At 44.4% G+C, this 26,421-nt stretch overlaps 1 protein-coding gene across 1 annotated transcript; it reads left to right on the top strand.

Annotated features, from left to right (window-relative positions):
- Window positions 1–1,057: 1,057 nt before the first annotated feature.
- Window positions 1,058–26,400, top strand: LOC126368485 (translation initiation factor IF-2). Its single transcript, XM_050012508.1, has 8 exons — window positions 1,058–1,573; window positions 1,715–1,772; window positions 10,191–10,241; window positions 16,443–16,567; window positions 19,887–20,042; window positions 20,314–20,526; window positions 23,661–23,787; window positions 24,074–26,400. Exons 1-7 carry the CDS (start codon window positions 1,508–1,510, stop codon window positions 23,748–23,750), a joined length of 759 nt encoding a protein of 252 aa, XP_049868465.1. The 5' UTR covers window positions 1,058–1,507; the 3' UTR covers window positions 23,751–23,787; window positions 24,074–26,400.
- The last annotated feature ends 21 nt before the right edge of the window (window positions 26,401–26,421 follow it).

Here is a 26,421-nt window from a genome sequence, read left to right as displayed (position 1 = left end):
TCTGTAACGCAAAACATTTGTAGGTGCAGCACGTATGTAAACATTCTCTGGTTTTCTAGAAATTCGCCCTCTCGCACCGCGCAATATTTCTGTTTCCTTCCTTCGTGGTTTGAATTTGGCGCGCCGGCGTGCGAGCGGGACGGCGCATGCGCGCGGCGCGGGGGGGAGGGAGACAGGTAGCAGGCATGGCGTCGCTATTCATTACGCGGCGATGTAAATTACAGCCGGCAGCATAGCGTGGATGCGCCTGCCGGGTATTGATCGCACGCACCGGCCGCGGACACAACACCTGTGCTACACTGGTTTCCACTTCATTGTTAAACTATGAACAGCTGCAGACATGTACCCGTCAAGGTGTAAAAATAAAATAACTATTTTACACGAAAAGGCTCCGAAGATACAAATATGATATTTTTTATTAAAATATTAATTTCTAGTAACGATACATACTTCCTGTTGCGCATGAATTTCTAATATGTGAAGTGAATTAGTTTACTATATTACTGTCCGTTTCGTATTACGTAGATACCATATGTCAACACAGCTGCAATATTTTATATTAGAACGAAAATGCCAAGAGCATTGAAAAATTACCTTCAATTGGGTAGTTTCCTAGGTCAAAGATAAATTATGAAATTCTAATTACTAAATAAAGACAGACCTAAAGATGACAAAAAACGTTTTATTTTTATCTTATTTATGAATTTTCTCACGTTTTTATATGACGTCACGGGTTGCATATTCATTACAATTTCCATATTAATTCGTTTTTTGGCGTTTAGTAAAAAGTTATCTGATTTGAATAGTTGGAAACTACCCTATTGTATGACATTTTTTGCTAAGCGAAGGTAACAATAAATATAAGGCAAAGGAAAATTTGCGCCATGGGAAGGGCATGTCCATGTTTCCTCACGTACATCCACAACATTTTATCAGCGATTTATTATCAGCGCGCTGTTATATAACCTGAACCTGTGTATGTGTCGTCGTCCCTCTCGCACCCGAGGGCGCGGCGCCGCGCTCGTCCGTGCGAGGGAGACGGACGACGTTGCATTAAATTTCGATCCTGTTCTGTAACGCGCCGTCCAATCGCGGCCGATCTCTGCGTGTTCCGGTTCTTTGTCATCAATGGGTCGCCGGGCGAGTCCATTTCGAGTGCCACTCAAAAACGTTTTCCGCGATATCTGAGCCAGCTTCCTCGTCATGAAACGCTTCTCGATCAATCGCTCGAGGGTGTCGCGGTGATCGCAGCGAGCGAGCCGACAAGGAAGGACCCGGCGCGATCGCGGTTAGGCCCTTTCGGCATTAATGAGCGGCGGCCACTTCAGCTGACTGCGTCGTACGCAAGGCTACTCGCTACTCGCTATCGCAGTAGTAACCGGGCGCGCGGGCGAGGCGCACGCGGAATGTGTCGCAGGCTGCACCGGGCCGAGCCCGCGGCGAGCCCCCACTAGCTGCCCCGGGGCCCACGACGGCCGCGCCGGCGGCTGCCGCCGCAGGCGCGAGGATGCTCAAGTTCCTGACCCACAAGCTGCGGACGCATTCGTTGAATGAGGAGAGCGTCTCCGAAAAGGTGGGTGCGCTACGGACTCGCCGGCTCGCGGCCGCTGCAGCGCGGCCCGGCGAGCCGAAGGTCACGGCGCCAGAAAATGGCCGCCGCGAGAACAAAGGAGCGCCCGCTACGGACACTACAGCTCACTGCCGTGTGTTGCAGGTGGAGGAGCGCGACTCCGGCACCGAGTCCGACGACGAGGCCGAGCGTGCCGACGCCGGTGAGTGCAGCCACACACCCCACACACCACTGCCCGCGCCGGCCCACACACCCCCGGCTGATTCTCTCGTTCCTACTCTCTCGACTATAACCGACACACCTATACGATACGCATACACGACCCCGTGCGTTAGCCGGCCTGCCGGCTCGTAAAAGCTGCAAATACGACTCGCACTCGGCATACTAGTGGTGATCCTGCCGTATTATTAGAATCTTATTAGCATACCGGCTGTGGAGTTGACGTTCGGGCGAACGGCGAACGGCACGTTGTACCTATACGGAATATTACGGAACCGGGGGTGTAACGCCGTCTGCCGGGTTACACGTGCCGGCCCGGCAGCTCCTGCGGGCCTTTGTTCGGTAGTATGCGACCTTGGAGCGTGACCTTGAACTTTTTATCGATATTGGTGGTGGATGGCAGCCGGCTGTCATTACCTGCGACCAGGAACCTAGCGAGGAGGTGATAAGAGGGCATCGAGGTCAAAAATTGATTTGGCTCCCTGCCCTACCTAGTGATCGGAACATTCTTGACTCTTAAAGAAAATGCCTACATAGAATTTACAACCTTTAGATATTTGAGTCAGTGGGAATATAGACCTAGTCCAGACACCGCCCTGCGCGGTCCCTGAGTAGGTACCTACCTAGTTACGGGCCACCGCCACTGACTGATAAACCGACTTTACCGAGCTTACAACACCACATATCAAATTCATTTCATTTAAGACAACATCTTCCCATTCCTATAACCTATTTTTGTGACCGGTAGGTATAATTTCCCATTCATCAGTTCGCAAACAAATCTAAGATAATACCACTATCACGTTATCGTTCTAAAGGAACTCTTGATGTAATCCGGTGATAAAGTGAGATAAATAAAAATAGGTATAGGTATTTTGGTTTACAAAAGTATATCATTATCAGTATATTTTACGTAGATATATTGAGTACCTATATGCAGTGTGACGCAGCCCAGTAGTGGGGCGAGTGTTATTGTAAACAAATCCATCAAACCGATAATGAGCGGATTGCTTATAATTACGGAGCTGCTTTACATAATTTTGCATTTACCTGTTATGTTCGGCTTGTACCTATGACGGGCCGGTGATACCTACGACAGCCTTCTCAGTTGGAATTCTCTAGATCATTATAGGTACCTTGCCTTATTCTGCTCATTATTATAAGAGAGTAAACTTCCAAATTGTTTTTGGATTCAATAAGTTCATACTGGGACAACTGTTTATTTCTGAACTGTATCATAGACTTCGTCTCATTGGGACAAGAGTGGAGTGTCACGTACACTGAGCTACTGTAACGCAGCTATGGTGAAGCGTGGGTACCTACTTACTTAATTCATCATGAGATGAATGTACCTCTGACTCTTCCATTGGGATTACAATCGCGAAGCCTACGGCAGCGAACGCGCGGCTGCCGGCAGCGGCGATGCGGCCGCGTCGCGCAGTCTGCGGCGCTCGTTATCGCCGCCGCCACATCACCACACCACCTAATAACGTAATTACACAGGACCGGCCCTTATCGCAACTCCGTACAAACTTTCCACCACAAAAGTGATACAGCAGATTAAAACCTCGCGATTGATAAATGCTGCCGTGACCTTCCTTTGATTATGCAATGTGTTTTTGAGCTGCATCGAATCAGTTTGGCACGTTGTAAATATATCGAGTTAGGTAGTCTTCCCCGCTCGTCTCTTGCACCGCCGCCGTTGGTTGGAGCCCGGAGAGCTCCCGAACTCTACCTCTTCTAGTTTGCGATCAATGTTATCCTCGACTTTATTTTTGTTCATGATGTAATAAAATCAATACTACAAATAGTTTATAGATTGACATATCGTTTGTAATCTTGATCTGTTGATGTCGGAGAATGATTTGGCGCCTGGTCGAGGAACCGTCCTGTGCTGGCTGTTATCTAATGTACGTGACAAACAAGCGTCACCAGATTTGCGTTCTGCAGGTCGGTCGATGATAACCTCTTGCCACCGTACTCGTTATATCAAGAGAGAGTGAACATTTACATTTTTCGAGAAACTCTCTTAATAAACAATTGTACACAATCATCACCTCAGTGTTTAAGAACCTAATGCCATGGTTATATTAATGACAAAGCTTCAGTTTTGCCTTGTTTATCCATATTTGAGTTAGTAGTGCGTGAGTCCTTGACGTGGCCGGTGAGTCGGGCAGCGGTCGCTGTTTGCTCAGGTGTTCGGCGCCCGGCGCCCGCCGGCACTCCCTGCCAGCAAATGTTTGCTAACATCTGCCTGCCGCCTACACTACCGCACTACCGCCATACTCATACAAATCATTCAATTCACTCACATACGTTTGCAATTTGTCGAAGTAGACTTATCTAACAAAGATGATACACAAGGATAAACTCTTAAGCCTCTTGGAATCAGACGCAACGTCGATAATGCCTCATCGAATATTTCTCTGACTGCCCTCAGTCGAGTGATAAATCCCATTGGAAGTTCCCTCCACGTCCCGACAGTCGCCGCTACTGGTTACAACATGAATTAAACAACATGTCTCCAAAAGTGGATAAATTAATTGGAGGCCATTTCTCCGAACCCCTCGCATTGAAGGAACGTACCCAAGTGGATGTCTTCGAGCAGGGTTGCCTTTTCAATAACTTTCTAAATTCAATTTTATGTTTTTCCTGATTCATAGCTGTGTAAATACAGCAGATGTTTCCACACTTATTGGAAGATAAAGGAGAGTTATTTGTATAAAACCTGTGTTTATCTAATTACGACATTCGAAATTTCAAATCTTATAGTAGTTTTTTGCAGTGTTTAAACATCTACTCCTTACACCAGTGCAGATTCTTTTATTCGCTTATGGTGACTAGTTCAATGTTGACTAGGCTTAAAGTATCGATGAGTAGTCTGGCAGCCCTATTGTTGGTGAATCGCAGTGTGCGCCATCAATTGGCAATTGCAGAGTGAATGGGAGCCGCGGCGTGGCCGGCGACGAGCCGAGCAAAAACTACGCCCGTCGCCCGACTGCACACGGGACTGCCCATACACCACTTACACACAACTCGCTGCATTGGACAAAACGTGTATTCAACAACTTCTCTGTTCTTTTACGATTTTTCTAAAGTGAGCTGAAATATTCTCACTACCGTTCCGATTTGTATGGTTTATAATAGAGCGTCACGATTTTAAGTTTACCTACGCTGAGCAGAATTGTCACATGGTTCATGTGAGGTACCCCACTATAAATGCCAAGCGATTGTCGAGCGAGTGAGAGAACATCTCCTGGAAAAATTGCCGGCATCATTGTACGCTCCGTCGTTCCTGGAACTGGTTTTGCTGCGAGTAGTACTCGACCCGAACATGCTTTGAGGCGAATGGGCGCGGCGAATGAAAAACTGGCCACATTATGTACTGAACCAGTGCAGTGTCGACAGATGCGATGCAGCAGGCATACAAGCGCACCAGACTCGTATTAGTTTCGCAATGAGCCTTAATGTTAATTAATATCTGCATTACATCGTTTCCTCTTTGGATCGTACTTATAATCGGACAGGTTGTACCATTAGCATGTCTATGATCGGGGTCGACACAATGGCGACTAATCTAGCAAACAATGCGGTGACCCAATGGTAGAGTTGATGTTTTGCGCCATTGTAACCCGCTCGTGTATTACAAAATATTTATACAGGGTTGTTTAGTTGTTTAGGCGTTCGGTTTGGTTGGAAAACGGTGTAATCCGATCACGGCTTCCCGGCGCCGGGGCGTGATACCTAGCTGCCAAGCTGCTGCGCTGCCTGCTTGCATTCTATTTATTGAAGTAGGTGCTTAAGGGAGAACCCTTACAAATACCTACCTAAATAACAACCGACAGAAAAAACCGTGCAACTTTATAAAATCCTGACTGGGTGATGAAATCAAAAGGGGCGACGCAAGCGCATGCGAGTTGATGCTAGATTAGTACGCGAGCCAATCACAGGCGAGTCGATCAGCTGTCGCTCGTGTCCGCTGATAACCGCACCGGCGCACGCGGCGGCTCCTTCCACGCCTTTTATGAATTCATAACAAGCTATTGTGCTTCATGTTTCGTCTTCATTTTTCGCGTTGTCTTTGAATCCCTCTCTCAACGTTTTTCCAAGTGATTGGTCCCTAATGGCCGGTCTCCTCTACCGCTGATTATTTTTCAATCAGTTTGAATGCTTATCTAACTTCCTCTATTTCGTCACCCACAGATACTTTACGTAATAAGATGTCTAGGTTTTCTTGAGCAGTAACATTTTTTGCTTTTTATTTGGTACTTTAGGGTATCGACTCTCACATTGAACGTGTGAGTTGTCGAATAATAAATAGGTAGGTCCTATTTCAATTAGACGTCTAATTTGAATGTATACGATGGATTATGTACCTAACTAGACACCTATAGTGTCATAATAAGTTATAACATCACTCAGGATATACTTGACGGGGAAAGATGCAAATATATTGAGATTTCCAAATGTGGAAAGTGTTTGTACGCTATGAAATGATTGCTGACGTGAAAGAATAGTACAAGATATGCCAGCGACGTCAGCACTGGCTATCGTCAGCCCACATACGAGCGACGTCGAATACTTTTCAAAAGCAGCTAGCTGTGTATGTCAGTCGGTAAGAACTGTCGTTTACTGATATCGCAAGGAACGACTTCCTTGAACGTTTCTTGCGGCGTTATTAGTATAAGTTATGTCAGGATACCGGTCGGAGCCGGTTTGGGCGACTTTTTGCTCGATTATCGTTTTTACGAGACCACGGCGGCCGGGAGAGCGCTATCCTACATCCGCACACGGACTTACACGTCGATAATTACGAATCGTGATCAGATTGGAAAGACTAACGTAATGTTCGATCGATGCTTGTGGGTCTTAACTTTAGTTAAACGTTCCTTAGGTATATGGGGAACAAGTTCTAAATGTCGTATAGTAGTAGACTAGTGTATCCACAGCCTCCTGTCCAACACGGTGGACTAAAACAGGCTATCACGTTCATATAAGTCCTAATTCTACATTTTGCACGAAAAACAGCAACGCTTCAAAATCTGAGTGTACACGTTTGTTGAATCGTATCCAACTAATGGTATGTGGACCAAGCTTTCTCAACCGTAACGTTAAAGGGTCCGTTCTCGTGGCGCGAACCTTTTCCGTCTCCTGTCAATGCCAAACTGTCAACTCTTCATAGTTTCTCTATCTCGGAACTCCGATACAAAGTGTGCCTGCTAGTTCTCTTCACAGGGTGAAGAGGCTCAAGAGAATGGATGGATAGTCTTGGGAACTAGATACTATATCGTAGCCTTATAGTGAGTGCGTCAAATCTGATTAGTCTTGGGACTGATTGCAGATGGAAGGATTAGAAAAAAAGTTGTCAACTGCCAACTTGTACCCAGTGCAATAGGACATTCGCGCGAGAGTAGGTAATTGGTGGTTCATTTCTATCACACACTAGGGATGCTAACGCATATTTCTGGCAAGGTGTAGTAAAGTTTCCTGGCGGGTCGTACGAGCTATCAGCTGTTTATCGCGCTCGATACGTCGGGATCACGGGTCGGCAGCCCACATTACTAAACCTTATCTGTCTGTACCTACACAGTTCGCTAGATAACGTGACTGAAAAATTGTGCCACGCGAACAACGTAAATAAACTGTTTCGAAATTGATAGCACAGTGAAACTGTGTGTTAGATTGGTCGTCGAAATATACTCAATTAATACCGGTTTAGTAAATTCACTGCTTAGATATCAAATCTCTTCACTGTCACTTATAAAATGTAATTTGCTTATATCTACAACTTTTACTAGAGAGTTTATTACATTGGCAGATTCTGATAAGTAAAGATAGGTACATACTTATTAGATAGAAAACGGTGCTAATTCCTGTAGACGCCATCCATTTTTTTTTTTATCCGCCGAAAAGGAAATGGACAGGTAATCGACAGGCATAAAAATGGGACACACGTAAATTTTAGGCAAAAATCTAAAACAATCATCTAAACATTATACATTCGCCAACAACCCGACAGAATTAAGTTGACAGCACAGGTCAAACGGGTTGTATATCAGCGTGAATTTATTTTATTCTTATTCTTATTCTTCTGATGTCTATTTGCTTTACCCGGGTCATTCATTCATTCCCTCATACATTTTAAAATTAACAGCTCGGGCCAATATACTCACTTAGCACTCCTATTTATCGGGTAGAGCAAGTAAAAAGTGGCTACTGTAATGAAACCTGATTTGAAGCGATTTAATATTAAAACGAGCGAAGTGGGCTCTCGAGTAGGCATTTTATTATGAATCACTTATTCACTTGCCTCGATAAATATCGTCGATGTGTGTGCATGCCACATAGCATTATCGGCCATCATAATTGTTCGTTTTTTGTTGTTCTTCACACCTTCCTATTTAAGTGACTTTTGCAAAATTCTATAAGCTTGTATCGTTAGTAAATTCAACTTTGAATAGTTGGCGAGGACTGGATGACCTTAGGGAATACAGGCGTGATGCATTTAAAATCTCGAATACTCGAAGATTATTATTGCTCACTGCAAAAGTTGCTTAAGTTTAGAAAATTGCCTGTGTGTTTGAATGGTTCGGCTAGCGCTCGATGCTGGAATACTGTCGAGTGTGGTGCGCGGCGTGGAGCGGCACCGCGGTAGTGCTATGTCGCGGAGTGGCAGTGTGGCGGCGACGGCGGACGTTCACCTCTGAACCGAAACCAGGTCGAGGAGGTTACCGCCACACACGCCCGCCCCAGCCGCCGCCGCACCGCAAACACTCACTAGCCGAGAAATTCACTCATACTTTGTACTACCACTCGCAATATCCAGCTAAACAGGTACTTAAGAAAACGACCGGAAAATTCTCGCCAGCGGGAGGAGCCCATGTTTAGAATTGCGAAAATAGTACTCTCAGTACCCGGACCCGGGGATCGTCTACAATATAGCATTTACTGGGAAACTAACAAAACCTAAACGCTAGGCCGCTAATGAGCTGCGAATCTTGCGAGCGCGGTCGGTGACCCGATGCCTAGATTTTAAATTTAACCTTTCACGACGCAGCCTCGTCCTACAAGATTACGTTATTAAAGTTGCAGATTAACAATTAGCCGAACCGGGAGAATAGACCATTAAATAAGTGGGGTTAGCGGAGTATCTGAATTTGCATCGACTCAGGGTACAACAAATGAATGAGCGGAGGTTCAATAAAATCCCGAGGCCGTCGCCCCTCGGGAGCAGGCTGGTCGGATCTGGGCCGCGCCGCCACCAGCTGCCGGCAGACCACTCACATTCTTTCGGAAAAGCATCTTCTGACGAGTTATTTTCTATTAATCTATGTTAGAAGGCAACACATTTGTTTTTTCAATAATCAAATATGTATAAGTAAAAAAAAATAGTAGATTTGTGGGGCTTTATCCTCATCTCAAACAGTTTTAATATTTGGCGCGTTGCGGTAATTAGCACATAGTTAGTTGATTTCTTATAAATCGTTTTGCAATTTTTGTGTAATTTTGCACGGATTAACAACAGAAAGCATCAAAGATGGCCTGAAGCCGTCCGCGGAGCAAGTGGCGCGGAGTGTTGCGTGCGCGCAGGCGGTTAGCTAAACGACGACCACTCACTACACAGCTCATTGTATGCAGTATAACACTTTTTTAATGCCAATTCTTTCTATTATGCTTCATTCTAATTAAAGGAGCAGCCATTGTGAAAATTCCCACTCTCACAGCGGCCGACAAAAAATAACATTATGTGTTAATTTCTGCAATGCTGGATTCAATTAGTCAAACGCGAAATAATTTAACGGAACTTGCAGTCGGTGATCATATTTTTCCATTTTCATTGAGCCTTTAGATGCATGTACCACTCATTGCCAATAATGGGTCGGGACAGCTGTGTGTGATACTTCGTAGATTCTTCTTCGTTTTACACTTTCTTCTATAATTAAGTATTAATGCTTTGAGGAGCTCGGTGGCGCAGCGGTAAACGCGCTCGGTCTGCGATTGTTGAAGTTAAGCAACTTTCGCAAAGGCCGGTCATAGGATGGGTGACCACAAAAAAAAAAGTTTTCATCTCGAGCTCCTCCGTGCTTCGGAAGGCACGTTAAGCCGTTGGTCCCGGCTGCATTAGCAGTCGTTAATAACCACCAATCCGCAATGGGCCCGCGTGGTGGTTTAAGGCCCGATCTCCCTATCCATCCATAGGGAAGGCCCGTGCCCCAGCAGTGGGGACGTTAATGGGCTGGTGATGATGATGATGCTTTGATATCCGGTGTCTGTTGGTGTATTTTTAAAAAAAATAGTTGCTTTTATTTTTCAGCTTTAAACCACAAATGTATCTCTAAGAAACCAATGAATGAATGAGAATGTGTCTCTAAGAGAATTAACTGTAATTTTTTGCTTTCAGGTGATTTTTGTACTGACGTCATCATGAAGTGGAACGACGTCACAGATATAAGTAAGTTGCACCTTCAACTCGTATAGCAATATTGTTAAAATTGCAATAAGTATCTACATTCAACACCAGAAGTACTTAGTTAGGTTTAGTAAACATTGTTTCGAGCCAAGTTAGATTAGTACGATCGTAATTTACTTTTGTTCTTTCCGCTGACACAGACGCGACATTGGGACATGATACCTAAGCCAATAAATCCCGTTTGGATTTTGGCGACGTTACAACCGGAGTATTATCGGAATAACGAGAGATGTCTTTGTTGGCACTCCAATCGACGTTATTTGTGTGTGTACAACGTAATAGCAAAACAATTCGTATGTATGTGACTCGCACTCGTTCCGTAGAACCAAAAAATTGACAATTGAATCGTATTGATGAATGAGTGAAATTACTTGTACAGTTCTATAAGTAGGACCGACAGTCGAGGGACGATACCGAGTTCTTTCACATACTAATAAGGCATTTAATATTCGGAATGATTCCGATACTAAAGTGAAAGATCAAGTACCCGGGGTAATTCCGAATAGACTAATCCACTTTACGATATTGGTTCACTTAGAATCGAATTTGGAAAAACGGGTCTTGGTGTCCGAGATTCCGATATTCACGCCCTGGATACCTAGTCACAGTCACATTCGAATTTGCAATTACAACTCTGACGTTTGTGAGGATTGCGATACGGGTATAGTCGCTGTGGCATTGTGCACTAACCCCAATTATATAGGGAATTAGTTGGCAAAGGGTCCAGGAAGACGGGCGAGTGTGTGTAGTGTAGTGTGTGGCGTGTAGTGTTGTAGGGCCATTCATACGGAAATAGTACGGCGGGCGCAGCAGCGGCGGCCAACCGACGGGAACATCCGGCGATGCGCCTGCGCCGATGTGAACATCAATGTATCACTTACTACTGTTGAACATTAACATTTCTGAGACCAACTCCAGGATACTTATCCAAAGTATCCAGGCACTAAGTACTTTCGAAAGTTCCAAATTCATAGAACGCTCTTGACTATCACATTTGACATAGTGACGATAAGTCTTGATAGGCCGAGCAACGATAATCACCGACATTTGTAAAAACGAAGTCTGTTCTGTTAAATGTTGATATATTCCTGATGTAAGCTAGAACCCGTTATAAATATATATTCAAAGCTAGAAGCTTTCGAATTTGCCAACAATTTAAACGAAGAACTTTGGACTTAGTTTTGTTAACCAAGAATGGATTGGAATATTTAGCTAAATCTAAATGGCAGAAAAAGAAAGGCAGACAATAATGTTTAGCAAGGAGAATTAGGCACTGTTAAAGAGTTTGTTGTAAGTTGTTTATCCGAGCGTGACGGCGGCCATGTTGCGCGCGCGCCGAATTGCAGATTACATCACGGCGCAAAAAATCGCGTGCGCGGGGTAGATCGGCGGAGGGGGGAGCTCGCTTTACGACCTTGGCCTTGCTCGCGCCGCGGCCAAGGTGAGCGCTCATGCCGCAATTATACATGCGCGCCCACCGGTCTACCGGCACACATTTATTATTATTTATATACAAAGTGACACGTCAGAAGCTACTCAAAGTACTAATAAACAGGGCTAGTCCAGAGTCGGCCACTCACGCCAGCTCTGGGAGTTTATTCACGCACAAGGGGCAAGTGCCAACGCAAACGCATGCGTTTTTTACACCTTTAGAATGTTTGTACAATGATGTCTTAGAAACCGGTGTTGATGATTAACCTGTTCCCCTTGCAAGAGTTTGACTTTTGAAAGCTTCGTTTACAAACCAGAAGAGACGGGAAGTAGGAGCATGTCATGCTGTTTTATAACAAATATTTCCGGAATAGAAGATTCGAAATTAAAAGTAAATTGTTATGCTATTAAGAGCCATAATACACTTCTCATCAAAAAAATCGAAACACCTTGCAAGTTTACGTTTTGTCAGGATTATTAGAAAAATGTGTACATTTAGGAATAAATGTTAAATGTCGTTTAATAGTGAGTAATATGAGCTTATCAAATCTTAATGTTAATGTTCTAAATTTAAATGAATTTTTCATAGGTTTCGTATTTTGTTAAATGAGTCATTTTTATTCCGTATGGAGTATAAAGGAAATGGATAAAACAACACACGTAAATGAAAAAAAAAGCTAAAAAACGTTTATTTAATAACTTGTATTCCCTCCCCGAGCTCTAATTACTGCTTCCATACGGTTCTTCATCGATCGGATGAGAGTCACGATCACATGCTGTGGTATATTGTCCCATTCCTCTTGGATTGCATCTTGCAGCTGGCTAAGTGTTTCTGGGGCAGGATCTCTTGCTCGAATTCGTCTCTTTAATTCATCCCACAGATGTTCAATGGGATTCATGTCCGGGCTTCTTGCTGGCCATTCCATAATAGAGATATCGACTTCGTTAAGATAATCTCGTACGACGCCCGCGGTGTGAGCCCTAGCATTGTCGTGCATGAATATGAAGCCGTTGCCAATAAAATGTGCATAGGGCATCACATGAGGCTCGAGACACTCTTCGACGTACCGATGACAGTTTAGTGCAGGCAGACGTGGCCCAGACACGAAAGCAAGCTCTGTCTTATCGTCGGCGCTGATTCCTCCCCAAACCGTCCACGAACCGCCACCATAGCTGACCTTTTCTTCAATGCAGCATTGTGCATAGCGTTCTCCGTCTCTTCTGTAGACCTTGTTCCTTCCGTCGTTACCATACAGCATAATTTTACACTCATCAGAAAAGAGAACTTTGCTCCACTGTAGGTATGACCAATTTAGGTGCTCACGTGCAAAGTTAAGGCGCGCTCTTCGATGGTCTGCAGTTAATTTCGGCCCATTTGCTGGCTTATGCGGTACCAGTCCACGATCCTTCAACCTTCTTCTAATTGTAGAGTCACTTACAGCCACCCTTCGTACAACACGAAGCCGCTGCTGCAGTTGAAAAGCGTTAAGGCGTCGATTTCTTAAAGAAGTTGTTACAATAAATCGATCATCTCGCTCAGAAGTGACCCGATTCCTGCCAGATCCTGAACGGCGCGTGAACAAACCAGTCTCCCGATAACGTTTATAGACTCTATGAACAGATGACAGGCTTAGATGCAGTCTTGCAGCCACAACACGCTGACTAAGGCCAGAATCCAGCAATGCCACAACTTGGGCGGCTTCTGTGGGCGAAGTATCCATACGTTTTAGAAAAAAAACCTTTTTTCAGACGTCCCAAAGTCACAGTATTGAAATAAAAAACAAAAAGTTTAAGGATAGGCGCCAATTTTTAGTTTTTAAACGCTAAATGTACTCCAACCCTAAACACACATTTGTCTCAAAACAGTGATTCATTTCGTTTATAAGATAAACAAATGAAATTCTAATTTTGAATTTAGAATTTTCGCTTATTACTGTAATGGCCAAACTGCCAGCTATACTATTTATGTATTTTTTTTCATCGTATGAATTCTTTTTTGTGTTAAATTCGGACAGAAACAATGAAAACGGAAGTGTTTCGATTTTTTTGATGAGAAGTGTATTTAGATCAGCAATAGCTAGGTATAATGAAGTTATCAACATTAGATTGGTGGGTGAGTGATGCACATAGTAATGGCGGAGGGGGGTTCTGTCGGTGCTGTGCTGTCGTGGCGAATTGGCTTCGATCCAACCTTGAACGTGTTTGCTTGAATCACAATACTACTTCGGTTATTAAGTCGAAAACAAAATGCCTCTCCATCGTGAAATCGATTACCATTACTCATAATAAACATTTGATGTTTAATATTGAATCTTGCTTTTAATACATTTAGGGTATGATCTGATTCGCGCGGTGTTGATTGAAGGCGGACAATAACAATGATAATGTCATCGGTGTTTGTTTGTGGGCGCGTTATCGTATTCGGGTACCTATAGTGAGTTTAGTTTATGTATCGCTGTGGACGTGTCCTCTGAGCTCGTCACGTACGCTTGCACCGCTCGCGTCGCATTTCTATAAGCACTTTTTTAAAACAACAACATACCTATTGAGCTCAAAATTATTTATAATAAAATGCAAAGACCAAAGAGAATCCGTTTCAGAGTATAGGTACCTACTCTTAGTAGTGTAGTTTTATATAGGTGCCTAATATTAATCTAGTACCTATCTTTGATTGAATCTTTGCCAGTTAACGTTGCCAATTTTTATAAAGACCGTTTCATGAAGGCTAATAAACACAACTACAGGACATATGTACCTCTAACATAAACACTAATCATTGTGAAATAGATATAAAATAAACAGGAAGAGTTAGTGAAAATGAATAGGTAGACCGTAGACCTAAACCTAGAAGAATTTGAAAGTCTTATGAAACAAAGTTAAAAGAAGCATTTATAATTCTAGTCCCAACTCGACGATGCACGACCATGAACGTAGTGTATTAGAACTTGTTTATGTGCGAGGCGCGGCGGCGGGAGCGGCCCACGCGCATCTGCGACGCTGAGAAGCGCACAATCCGCATTTGCATTGCGGTGACCAGTATTTAGCCTGGACACACACCATACAACAGATTTTTTTCAAAAAATGTATATTTACCGAGCGAGTAAATCGACTGCGGAGTACAAGGTCAACCACATAACAATGATTGGGCTAGGTCAGGGCGGAATCTGGCAAATGTTAGGCAAAGCTCATTTATTAACTTTGCTTTTTTAAATTCAAATTTAAGTAATATTGTTGTTTGCTGAAGAAAGTAGTGTAACTTTAAGTTCAACTTAATAGACAATGAAAACTTTGTAAACTGTCTTTGGAAGCCCCAACACATGGGCACTATGCAGCACTTTGAGGTTTCGTGACTTGCTTGCGTCAACTGGCGCATTGAATCTTGATATTGGTCTGTGAATGCGGTACCTACATCGCTGGTTCACATGTAGCGTTTGACGAGAATTTGAGGGAACTTGAACACAATATTATTGTGCTACACCGTAGTCATTTTCCGGCAGATACTTTATGTATGTATTTTGAAATTGAACTTTGAAAGTAAAGGTACAGAACGACTTATCAAATACAAGTGTTTGAACCTAGTTTGAACAGTTCATTAGCCAAATGCTTTTTTCATGAAATACTTTCTTTTACCTGTTCAACCTCGGGACATGATCGCTTCAGGGATGCGGTAGTTGTCCATGTAGATTTAGGTTATATCTACTAATCTCTTTTCTATTTGTTTGTTGTTGGGGTTTTCAACATACAACGATTGACCATTTCAGATGACCGATTTCAATTATGTTCTAAACGAGAAATACTTATTGTCCCCAGTCTACTTTAATTTGGCGTCTCTAACGATAAAAATAACATCTTGGTAACGATTTTTATCGTTATTTTAAAACGTCCACCCCACTGTGCTGCCATGCGGAAAGGGTAGTCCATCTATATCTAGTTTATTTATTTACGTTCATTTTGCAAAGTTGTCGGTAGGATCTCGGACGTTATTTAATTTAGAATTGAGCTAATGTTTAAACTGTGGGGCGAGTGTAATAGAAGTTAGTGAAAGAAAGATAGTGCAGCGGCAATGTAAATAAAGAGGTAGCTCGACCTGTAGAGGCTGATGCCGGGAGTGTAAACACGCAGGGACGCGGGGACGTGAGAGGGAACTGAGACGCGGCCGACGCCGGCACACGCGGCGCGGCGCGCGCATCAAGTTCAAGTCCACCCACCCCCTGCGCCACCCCTCCGCCATGCGCCACCCCACCCCACGCGGACACGCCACCCCACGCGGGGTTGTGAGCTGCAACACTCGTTTTATTCATCGCCCGTTGCTATGCGTTTTTAGGTCGTAGACGTCCCAAGTAGGTCTGTAGGTTGTTATATGCGCTTACGCTTCCGCAATAAATAGCCTTCGTGTTTATTTATGAATATAACAATTAATAAATATGAGTACTTCGGCGAAATGTAACGTAGGTTTAAGTTACATAGGTAGGTACCTATTTAAAGTTACACAACGTTTTGTTAAAAGCGAGTCGAAACGGCACAACAGCGCCGTTTTTGGTAGATATCGAACTTGATTTTGGTACAGTTCTAAAAGTGGCTACCTAGGTAAATATGGCTCTTTCTTGTACTTACTTGTAACCATAAAATAAGAAATAATACTTCGTAACTAAAAGGCGACAATAGACGTACAATGTTGTAAGTATTGTATATCGATGAATGTGATATCATGTATGCAGTGCATCGTCCCACGTGTGCTGTGTGTTGTTGCAGACGCGTGGAGCGCGGGCGCGGGCGCGGCGTGCGCATGCGCGGCGACGGCGCCCGCGGCGCGGCCGCTGGCGCCGCCCGAGCCCGACCTGCTCTACGACCACCACTCCTCGGAAGAGGAGCTCGAGGTACACCTACACTCCTGCTACCACGTTACAACACCTTACTTCTATCCCTCCTCTCTTGATAACATTATCACGTTCTCAGTGTCATACTGTGTGAAATTAATCGGTTCATATTTTGATCAATGTTGTCGATAGCGAAGCACCATCGCGAATTTTCCTTCGACGATCCCAAGGCCGGGCCGGACTCCACGAATACGGAGATGTATAGTCACGTGTCAATGACCAAGTTCCCAATAGAACTTGTAACCAACCATTCTATTAGTAGGTTGTAACCAATGTTATTAAAAGCGCATCTATCCGCTCAGCTCAACTTCGCATTGGTGGGGTCCATGCGTAAATAAAAATATGTCAATTTTATCCAGTTCCGTGTCGCTCGCACCCACCTTGCTGCGTTCAAGTTGTTATAATACCATTCACGTGCCACTCGTTTTCGACGTTTATTAAATTTATACTCGAGATAATAATTGTCTATCGATCCAGCTTATCAGGACCAATTAACGAATTTTCGTAATGAGCTTGTGTTTTTACTTAAATAATAATAACCACATATCCACGAATGAATGAATACCATTTTCGTAACTGTTAGTTGTTTTTAATAAGAGACTGCCTTGACAAAGTTGACCTAACAGGCGTAAGTACTAACATTCAGCGCTTGGGTTGTTTGGCGTCGTCCGTAAGTAAATGTAGCGAAAACTGTACGCAATGAGTTCGTTAAGAGAACAGCATTCACCGGGGTAAGTGAGGAGGACGAAGGAAGGGACAATTGCAGCCATCGAGAATAGCTGATGCGGTAATTGGCCGACATCCTACGCGACGGCCGACCCTTGTCGTTCCCAGCCCTCAATAATTTCGTTCTCATTTGTCGTTTCGCATTTAAAATTATACCACTCTGATGCACATGTTATGCGACGCGGACGTGGCGATACAAAATTATAGGTTCCATTGAACATGTCTCTTCATAAAAAAAATTGGCTGGGCTTATTATTCGCGATCTAAAATTCAAGTAAAATATGGTGTTTCTTCTAGAAATTCTTGAAACTACGATTGTCAATACGCATAGTTTCAGTTGAAATTGCTTCAACGACAACGTACCAAAAGACACCTAGTAGTTGCCTTTAGCAAAGACCACGTTTATATTCACGTTGTCGGACATAGAGATGTCCACATTAGTGCGAGGTCAGCTCGGGGGCTAACTCGGCAATATCTTTGGGAGGCGGCGGGCGCCCGCAGTCCGCACGGCACATTAATTCGCAGCGACACGCCGCAACTAAATTACTCCGACTCGGAACACTCGCCCAGTTACACGCTGACACTTGACATATCCCTCGCTATTTTATGTCCTGTTCGGTCTCTAGACACGTCGATGGATTGGCCTCTTGCCGGCAGTAACTTCGGTTGAGCATATGGCACTTCTTAAGAGTTTATAAATTCTGACTAACTGTTGCCTTAACTTGACAAATTATTTTGGGAAAAGATTGTGGATTTTATCAATTTATAAAAACTTCTAAATTCAAATCGTTGACAGTATTGAGATCATTTTATCGCTTAGTGAAATATTCTTCGTGACGTAGGTTTAATTACAAAAGCGATGCTTAAAAGTTATGCAACGTGACATCGGTGACGCGAAGCGCACATTACGCGAGAGATGAAAAAGTCACGAGAGCGGGTGAACGCCCTCGCTGCAGCGAGCGGCAAAAATTAGTCGCAGAGCCACGAAGACGGCTTGGTCGGCGGCGGAGCTCTGCTAGTTAGCTCGCAAGCTGCGCTATGTGTTTGATCTAACACCACTAACTAACTCACAATTTATACCATGTCACCTTCTAACCAAACCAGATCAAAAAGCAACGCGATTGAAACTCCACCTCGACATTCATTGCGTACCAATGCATTCAGTTTGGGTTCGACCGTGTGAGCAACTTTCTTATAAAAACTCAAAATGCTGCCTACTACTACTGTCTTTAACTTCCCGTAATGTTTCTTGCATGCACACTTGTCCAATACAATTTTAGTCGTTAGAGGTTTTGGTTGATTCTCGACTCTGTACGTGTAACTTATACTTATATGTATACAACAATTACTCGTATCTCCTCCATGCGTTCTTCTGCAGTCGGTGTTGTCATTTTTTACGAGCAAGCCAAAACGTTTTATTCATTTTCGCGTCTGCCGCCTGCATAACATTTGTTTATCTTGCGCTCGCCCGAAATTAGAAATTCTTTTGTCTCCGCTATTTTTTAATTGCAAAAAGAAGCAGACAGAAGCTTTTAGCGGGAGAAAAATGTTGTGTGATATTTTTAAGTAACGTGATTAAAGTGCGGCAAAGCGAAACGAGAAAATTCAATAGTTTACTTTTTAACTATAGCCCATTTGTATTTCTATGAAGCCGTATTCGTGTCTGGTATATTTTTTAGGTGACAATATTAGTATAGTTGGGTGACCTCTTTGTAGTGCGGTGAGGCGTGAAGCGCTTGTCACCATCCTACCGTACACTATTATATTACATAGTTCTACCGGCGTCTATTTCACACATGTTAAACACAGGATTTAAAGCTCTAATCATAAGAAAATTATTCTGTAACCGTTAATAATTATAACCTCCAGAGAGTAAGAAAAGATGTACTTAGTCGTTACTGCGAATAGCAGACATTATTTGTGTAGGTAGGTACGTAGTGGCATGTTGTATGTGGGGTACATAGAGGTACTAGTAGCTGTGGCGTCGCTGCAAGTGACGGCGGCGTCGCCTCTGCTGGACTCGCATCCGTAATGAAGGAGCGGCCGCCACAGCATTACCCGTTGGCCGGCTATTCCCGGCCGTTCTTTCTTTTGCGGGGGGAGGCGGCCATTAATTCCGGCGTGTAATGACGCACAGCTTTGACGGACGAGAATTGCGAGTTCTGCAATTACATGCTGAAATATTCATCGAAGAAGCCGCGCCCCCCGTTTCCCTTTTGTTTTTCACTCGACGACACGACTGCGTTTCATACATACGATATAAGCTGAGTAGTCGTCACGCTAGGAGGTTTATTTTCTCATCGCCATTAGACATTAACACATGCAGCAGCAAGTTGGGTGCGTGATAAATATGCGAGAGTACTTCCACATCGAGGGTCTGCAGTTTAGTCCAAGGAACCCATACATAGTCCACGATACTCGTCAATCATTAAGACGGTTTAGAGTAGACATATAGATCGGCAAGGAATTAGCGCCGCATCCCATGAAAACGTCATTTTTGACCAGCAGCGTCCTCCTGTCAAAGTCACCATGTGCCACAAAATGCTTGCCGCCCTGTAATAGTAGTCATGACACGAGTGCATGCATGCGGCAGGTGATCAACGCGGCCCGCGCCGCGGCGCCGGCGGGCGCGGCGCGGCTGGAGTCGCGGCGCCGCGCCGCGTCGTCGCCGCCGCCCGCCGCGCCCGAGAAGCGCAAGTGGCCGCAGCCCGCCACGCGCCCGCTCGAGTCCGACGACGACGACACCAAGGTACGGCCCGCCGCCCGCTAACCCTCGCTAGCCCCTCACGCCCATGTGTGCACTAACGGCCATGCATCTAGTCCGCACGCCCAGTATCCGACGATGCAGCGCCTTCGTCTTCCGTCGGGGCTATCGACGCAACGGAGACGACAACGTAACGTAACGACGCGGGGATTTGGCGACGACGAGAGGCCAAATTTCCAAAACTTTTAGTCAGATTTTTCAGCGCCCCTTGTCGCATAGTGAACGGGTTTGACGTTCCTGGTGTACGTGGTTGCAGGTGGAGACGCCGGTGCGGTTCCGCACGTCCCCGCCGCTGGAGGCGCTGAAGCCGCGGCGGGCGGGCGGCGGGGGGGGCGCGGGGGCGGCGGGCGCGGGGCCCGCGGGCTGCGGCTGCCGCGCGGCCGACGCGCGGGCCGAGGCGCGGCGCCGCCGCGTGGCGCTGCCGCCGAGGAGGCACCGGCCTGCGCTCGACTTCGACAAGATGCAACAGGTCAGGATCACTTTGTTCCCGCCTCCGCTTTCTAAAACTGCGAAGGGTATAGGTATTTAAACGGGAAGAATTCTTTTAAAAAAACTAAGAACCTTTAACGAGAACGAATATACTATAAACGCGGAACCTAACCCAAATTCCGAAAAAAATACTTAAAATCCGTAACGACAATTTTATGTCCTCCGACTTGTTCGACAACTGAAATAAAGTTTACGAGAAAATTTAAATGTCACTAGTCGTTACAAAACGCGCGACGTTAATGTTTTAATGCGAACATATGCACCGGGACGGCCACGTGTGCTCGCTCCCACGCTCCGTCAACGGTATCATAGCACCCGCATGTTCTAACATGTACAATAGATATAGCTAGCTACTACCAGTAAAATATTACCAGTAAGAAATGAGGGACTTCCCAGTCTACGGTCCTCACAAACAATATAGATGGCCCTGTACACATGTTCCTTAGTTTAACCTTCTAATTTCATGGATAACAGACATTATGCTTCTTTTATCTTTGTTTTTGGGTATAAATGATGACATTTTTTATAACACCCATACACATTACATCTTCCACCCATTATTATTCTGATCAAAATAAAGAGAAGCACTACTTAGCAACACAATTCTAATTAAAACACATAATAACGGGTTCTTACCACATTTAAATGGGGATATGAGACTCCCGATATTTCGACACTGTTGCAAGTGCCATGATCACGGGATGACACCATGCATATCGCATAAGTCGATTAAGATATTATTATGTATATGAGCGCCGAGTTGAGTACCTATAGGTTCAGAAGATTTAAATCTTCTTAGAATTTTAACTAAGTTACCAATATCTTTGTACAATACCGTATCTGTGTTGATGTTAGACTTGGGCTATCGACTCACCTTGGCATGTTAAGACTGCTATCATAATGATGCTTGTTATCGAACACAGAGCGTTCGTTAACCTCGACGAATGTGCGGGCGCACCCGCTGATATAGGTACGCTGTAAACACAAACACTAGGCCATATTATTTGGTAGCTTATATTGGCTTTACTATACGCAGCGGACATACAGCGACCTGCGCGTGCAGTATAATAACGCGTTCCGGGTGCTGATGGGACTGCCGCGCTACTGCAGTGCCTCCGCGATGTTCGCTGCGGCTAACACGGACGGATTTGCAGCCATCATGCGAAAGCGGTGCGCTTCCATCCTGCGCCGCACGCGCGACAGTCCCAACACCATCCTGCGCGCGCTAGTTGACCGGTGGGACTCTCCGATGCTGGCTCGCTGGATTCGGCTGCACGCAGTCGTATGATTGGCCGCCAGCGTCGGGGAGTCCATCCGGACTTGCCATTTTTAATATATTTGTATGTTACTAACACTAGTTTTGTAAGCTTGCAATTTTACTAACAAATATGGATGTAATCAATGTGGATGAGTCCGAAATAAATGATTATTATTATTATTATTGAGTAAGGTTGTCGGACGGCTACAATTTTATAACATGCTTTTCTTTTAGTTATAAATGTGCGTTTTTAAAATGTAATCCGACAAGCGTAGTCGCACGGAGCTCTGGTCTGAACGGCGGCGGCGGAATGTCCGCCGTACCTTACAAGACATTGCGTTTTTTGCTCACAGCACATGGTCACCAATGTCCAAGAAGTTTTAACTTCACTTAAATATTAGTTAAAAAAAAATTAAAAATAATAAATATTAGTTTATTAGTTGTTATTAGTTTAATAATAGTTATTAGTCTTAACTGTGGAGTTTAATCACTGTGGGAAAATATTTATTTACAAAAAAATCAATAAGGCCTGAACGAACTCTCGCCAGTTAAGCAGAGTCTACATTGCAAATGAGGCTGAATAGCTATGTTCCCTTGTCTTACGGGTAAAACCGAGTATATAAAAAAGTAGCTAAGTGAACAAATACAGTCGCTGTTTTTACGCGGGAAAAGCATCCTTTTTGTACTGGAGAGGTGAAAACTGTATTTATTTTCTACGGATTTGCCCTATTGGGCCTATTTAAAGTGATATTTCACATTCCATCATTAGGTATTTCCCGTAACTAAATATTGTTGCCTTTAAATCGGGCATGGGACATGTAAGTAGATATTTCCTGGAGTGAGATAGCTGTCAGCTTTACAGTCACAGCTATGATTTCACGATATACCTACTCGAAATATGCGTCCTACTCACCAGAAATGTAGACTATCTACTATATTGTCGAATACTGCCATCTGCACCATGGGTTGACTTCGATGAAAGATGCTCGATTTTGGTGGTTTAATATAACGTTGTAAACTTCTTTTAACAATTTTGTAACCTGTGGTTTTTGACACATAAAAGAGAAAGAGAGAGCGTTAAGTTTTCTTGAAAAACAAAACTAGTGACGGATCTGTCAATTGATTTGACAGATTTCGCGCGGTCGACGCGTACACCTCGTTCGTTTCACAAAGCGTCAACATTCATAATAAGATACTCGCGCTTACCTCTAACACCCATATTTTAAAATACTTTATAGAATTTTGCGTACCTACCTAGCAAACTAATAATTACGTTTAAAAATGATCATGATCATGATTAGCCCATTAACGTCCCCACTGATGGGGCACGGGCCTTCCCTATGGATGGATAGGGAGATCGGGCCTTAAACCATCACGCGGGCCCAGTGCGGATTGATGGTTATTAACGACTGCTAATGCAGCCGGGACCAACGGCTTCACGTGCTTTCCGAAGCACGAAGGAGCTCGAGATGAAAACTTTTTTGTGGTCACCCATCCTATGACCGGCCTTTGCGAAAGTTGCTTAACTTCAACAATCGCAGACCGAGCGCGTTTACCGCTGCGCCACCGAGCTCCTCTGCGTTTAAAAATAATTCAGATTTTTTGTTAAGTTCGTCCACTACTTCCGTTATAGAAATTGACGCGTGGTTAAAACTCTTGACCGAAAAAGGGCCCAGGCGACATGCAAGTGCCGTCCCGTGCTCACAGCATAGATCTGCAGAGCCTGTGATACACATGCCTTTTCTCGGATTAGCTTATGTAGCCACGAGAAAAAGTGTCTCCTGGATATTCTCATCTGGAAATGATGGATTAGGCTTATATGGACATAATTTAACTTTACGTGTTTTGTGTTGCAGCTAAAAGTGGGCGGGGCAGGCGCGGGCGTGCGCTCGTGGCGAGCCGTGGGCGGCAGCCACGGCGGCGAGCTGTCCGTCTTCTGCTGGTGATGGCGCCAGCACCCACCACTCCGCTACACCACGCACGGTAACGTGTGCACTCATATACATACATTATTATAAGCTGTAAAGTTAGAAATAAACGATTAAATAAAATATTTACACTCGCTTATATCAGCTTCAGTGTACAGGAAGAAACTGACTGCTCTACGCTTCTATTCAAAAGTATTCAGGCACAACCTTTTTGTACCAATTGCTTGAGTACGATTACAACTAGAATTCTTGAAATCTCAGACCTAACAATTTTCCAGGGATTTTCCTTCGTAAATTATTTGATAGTAAGATAATTTCAAATGATGATATTCATGTTGCAGATGAGAGGCGCGCCGCAGCTCGGGTCGGCTGCGCGACGTGAGCTGCTGCACGGGCGGCGCTGGGGACGCCGCCCTGGGGCCGCTGGGGGACGCCGCCCGGCCGCGGTTTAGCGGCGCCGGCGTCGCTCGGCTCTTACGATGCTAAGCTTCAAGGCCGAGACTACGGAGCGCTAGACGGAAGCCACTCTTTTCTGTCATACTATTCTAGCACGTTTCGAATAATATACGTCACTGTAACAATTAAGCCACCGAGGCCGCATTGGAAGCACCATCTTGTAAAGAATGAGCTCGTTCAATCTTCTTTATAATCTTAATTTTTATGAGTTGTAGGCCATGGCCACCATAGAGCAACACGGGCCTCCGGCGGACCAGAGATGGTCACGGATGGTGGTCATCCAGCTTAAAACATGACACCAAATTTTGATGACACATTTTTTAAATATTTTTTAATGATCTCACTGCTCAACTCTTACTTGAATAAGGATAAATATATATTACGGACGACTTTTGTTTACCTAAAATAGATCTGCGAAATATCGTAAAGCTACTAAAGAGACGTATAAGAAGATTGGGTGAGCATATTTGAAAAGGGATATAACCCATTTATCCAAGTGCAAATTATCTAAAACGAGAGATTCTGCGTCCCGTGTGAATGCGGCTTCGGTGCGGTACAGGCATTGTTTCGTTACACGCAAATAATGATCAAGTACAAAGTGACATTGTAATGAAACATCGCACACACCGCGACCTGTGCACGGGCCCCGTGTGATGTGGTGTGTAGTTGACGACTGTCCGCGACCACGCTCACGCGGCTACTAAACGCCACGGTTCGATACTCTCCGCATTAGCAAGTATTCAGGGCATCTCTGAACATGAACAAAACGCTTACCATGTTCTTTTTTATGCTATTTTAAAAAGATGTTCAGGCAGCTTCGTAAGCGACTACTGCCAACACAATCAATGCAAACATTGTGATACTTTTCATCGCGTGCGTGACGTGGCATTTAGTGACGTGTTTCTAACAACTGATTTGTCAACATTTTCGAAATATTTACTATTTTTGAATACTGTTTTCACTGTTATAATTTGGTCCGAAGGACTGCACGTTCTACCTAAATTGTAAAAGCAAGTGATGTTCGTCTGTCGCGTGGAGCAACATTGTACGGTATACATCGGCACCGACGCAAAGAACATTTCATCCCGTTCTTATTCTAGAATCTATGACGATTCTATAAACAAAGTACAGAGTGTCGATGTATATTGCCGCTATGCCGTGCTTGTATTACGAACGATGCCATCGTTAGTTACATTATTACTTTAATCGTCGAATGTGATAAATGGTACGTTATATCCCGGCGAGGGCGCAGCCCCGCGCCCGCCACCTTGATCTCGAATTGCGACTGATACGAGTGCCTGTGCGGGCGGGCCGCCCGCGGCCTGCCTGGCGCACACACTCCCGCTACACGTGATTCCTTCGTAGATATATTTTATCATTTAAAATGTCAATTGATATGATGACGAGCGGCGGGTCACCCCGCCCGCGCGGCCGCAGCGGACAGCCGCTCGCCATTTGTACAAGTGTCGGTTGTACCCTAGTTATATAATTATGTTAGTAGTTTTAGCAGGGTTAAATTCTGTTATTCTTATTGTGTTACACGGAACGAAACGAGTTATAAAACAACATAATAAAATGTGGTGCGAGTGGATTCAGTGAATTTAACGATAAAGACATTTAACAAATTTTCAAATTAATATGATAAAAGTACTAAGACTTTTTTAAATCGCTTGGATAAAGATCGTATGTACATAGCGTTAAGTTAGTAGTAAGTGCAGACTTAGATGTAGTAGGTATAACAAATTGTAGGAGGCGCGCGCCGCCGACGTCTCTTTAGTGACGTCAGTCGCTGCCAGTCACCGTCAGTGACGCCAGTCACCGCCAGTGACGCCAGTCACCACCAGTGACGCCAGTCACCGCCAGTGACGCCAGTCACCGCCAGTGACGCCAGTCACCGCCAGTGACGCCAGTCGCCGCGGCTGCGAGCTCGCGTGGGACAGCAGTGGGCTGACTTACAGACAAGACTTACAATTCTAAATTAAACACAAACATTTGCTGCTCTTGTAATGTCTTGACGTTACAATGTTTCTCCTGTTAGTGAATGTTGTCTGCGCGAATGAGTGCGGCACCAGTACTGTAGTTTATCCAGAATCGATTTTCAGGGCTCGCAGTACGTTTGCAACAATCAGTGGTGATATTTTAAAATAATTTATATTATGTTTTATATACTGAATTAACAAACGTAATAAAGAGTGAGCAATGGCACATCTTACACCGCTGTTTCATTGTATAT

The sequence above is a fragment of the Pectinophora gossypiella genome, chromosome 7 (assembly GCF_024362695.1).
Source record: "Pectinophora gossypiella chromosome 7, ilPecGoss1.1, whole genome shotgun sequence".
Lineage (NCBI taxonomy): Eukaryota > Metazoa > Arthropoda > Insecta > Lepidoptera > Gelechiidae > Pectinophora > Pectinophora gossypiella.
The sequence above is the reverse complement of the archived record's forward strand: the minus strand, read 5'-3'. Positions and strand labels throughout refer to the sequence as shown.

Excerpts from the sequence above, each read along its gene's own strand:
- LOC126368485 (XM_050012508.1), top strand. The coding sequence starts at position 1,508 with ATGCTCAAGTTCCTGACCCACAAGCTGCGGACGCATTCGTTGAATGAG. Across the intron at positions 1,773-10,190 it reads GGCCGAGCGTGCCGACGCCG|GTGATTTTTGTACTGACGTC; the intron begins GTGAGTGCAGCC and ends TTTTGCTTTCAG. Across the intron at positions 20,527-23,660 it reads ACTTCGACAAGATGCAACAG|CTAAAAGTGGGCGGGGCAGG; the intron begins GTCAGGATCACT and ends TTTGTGTTGCAG.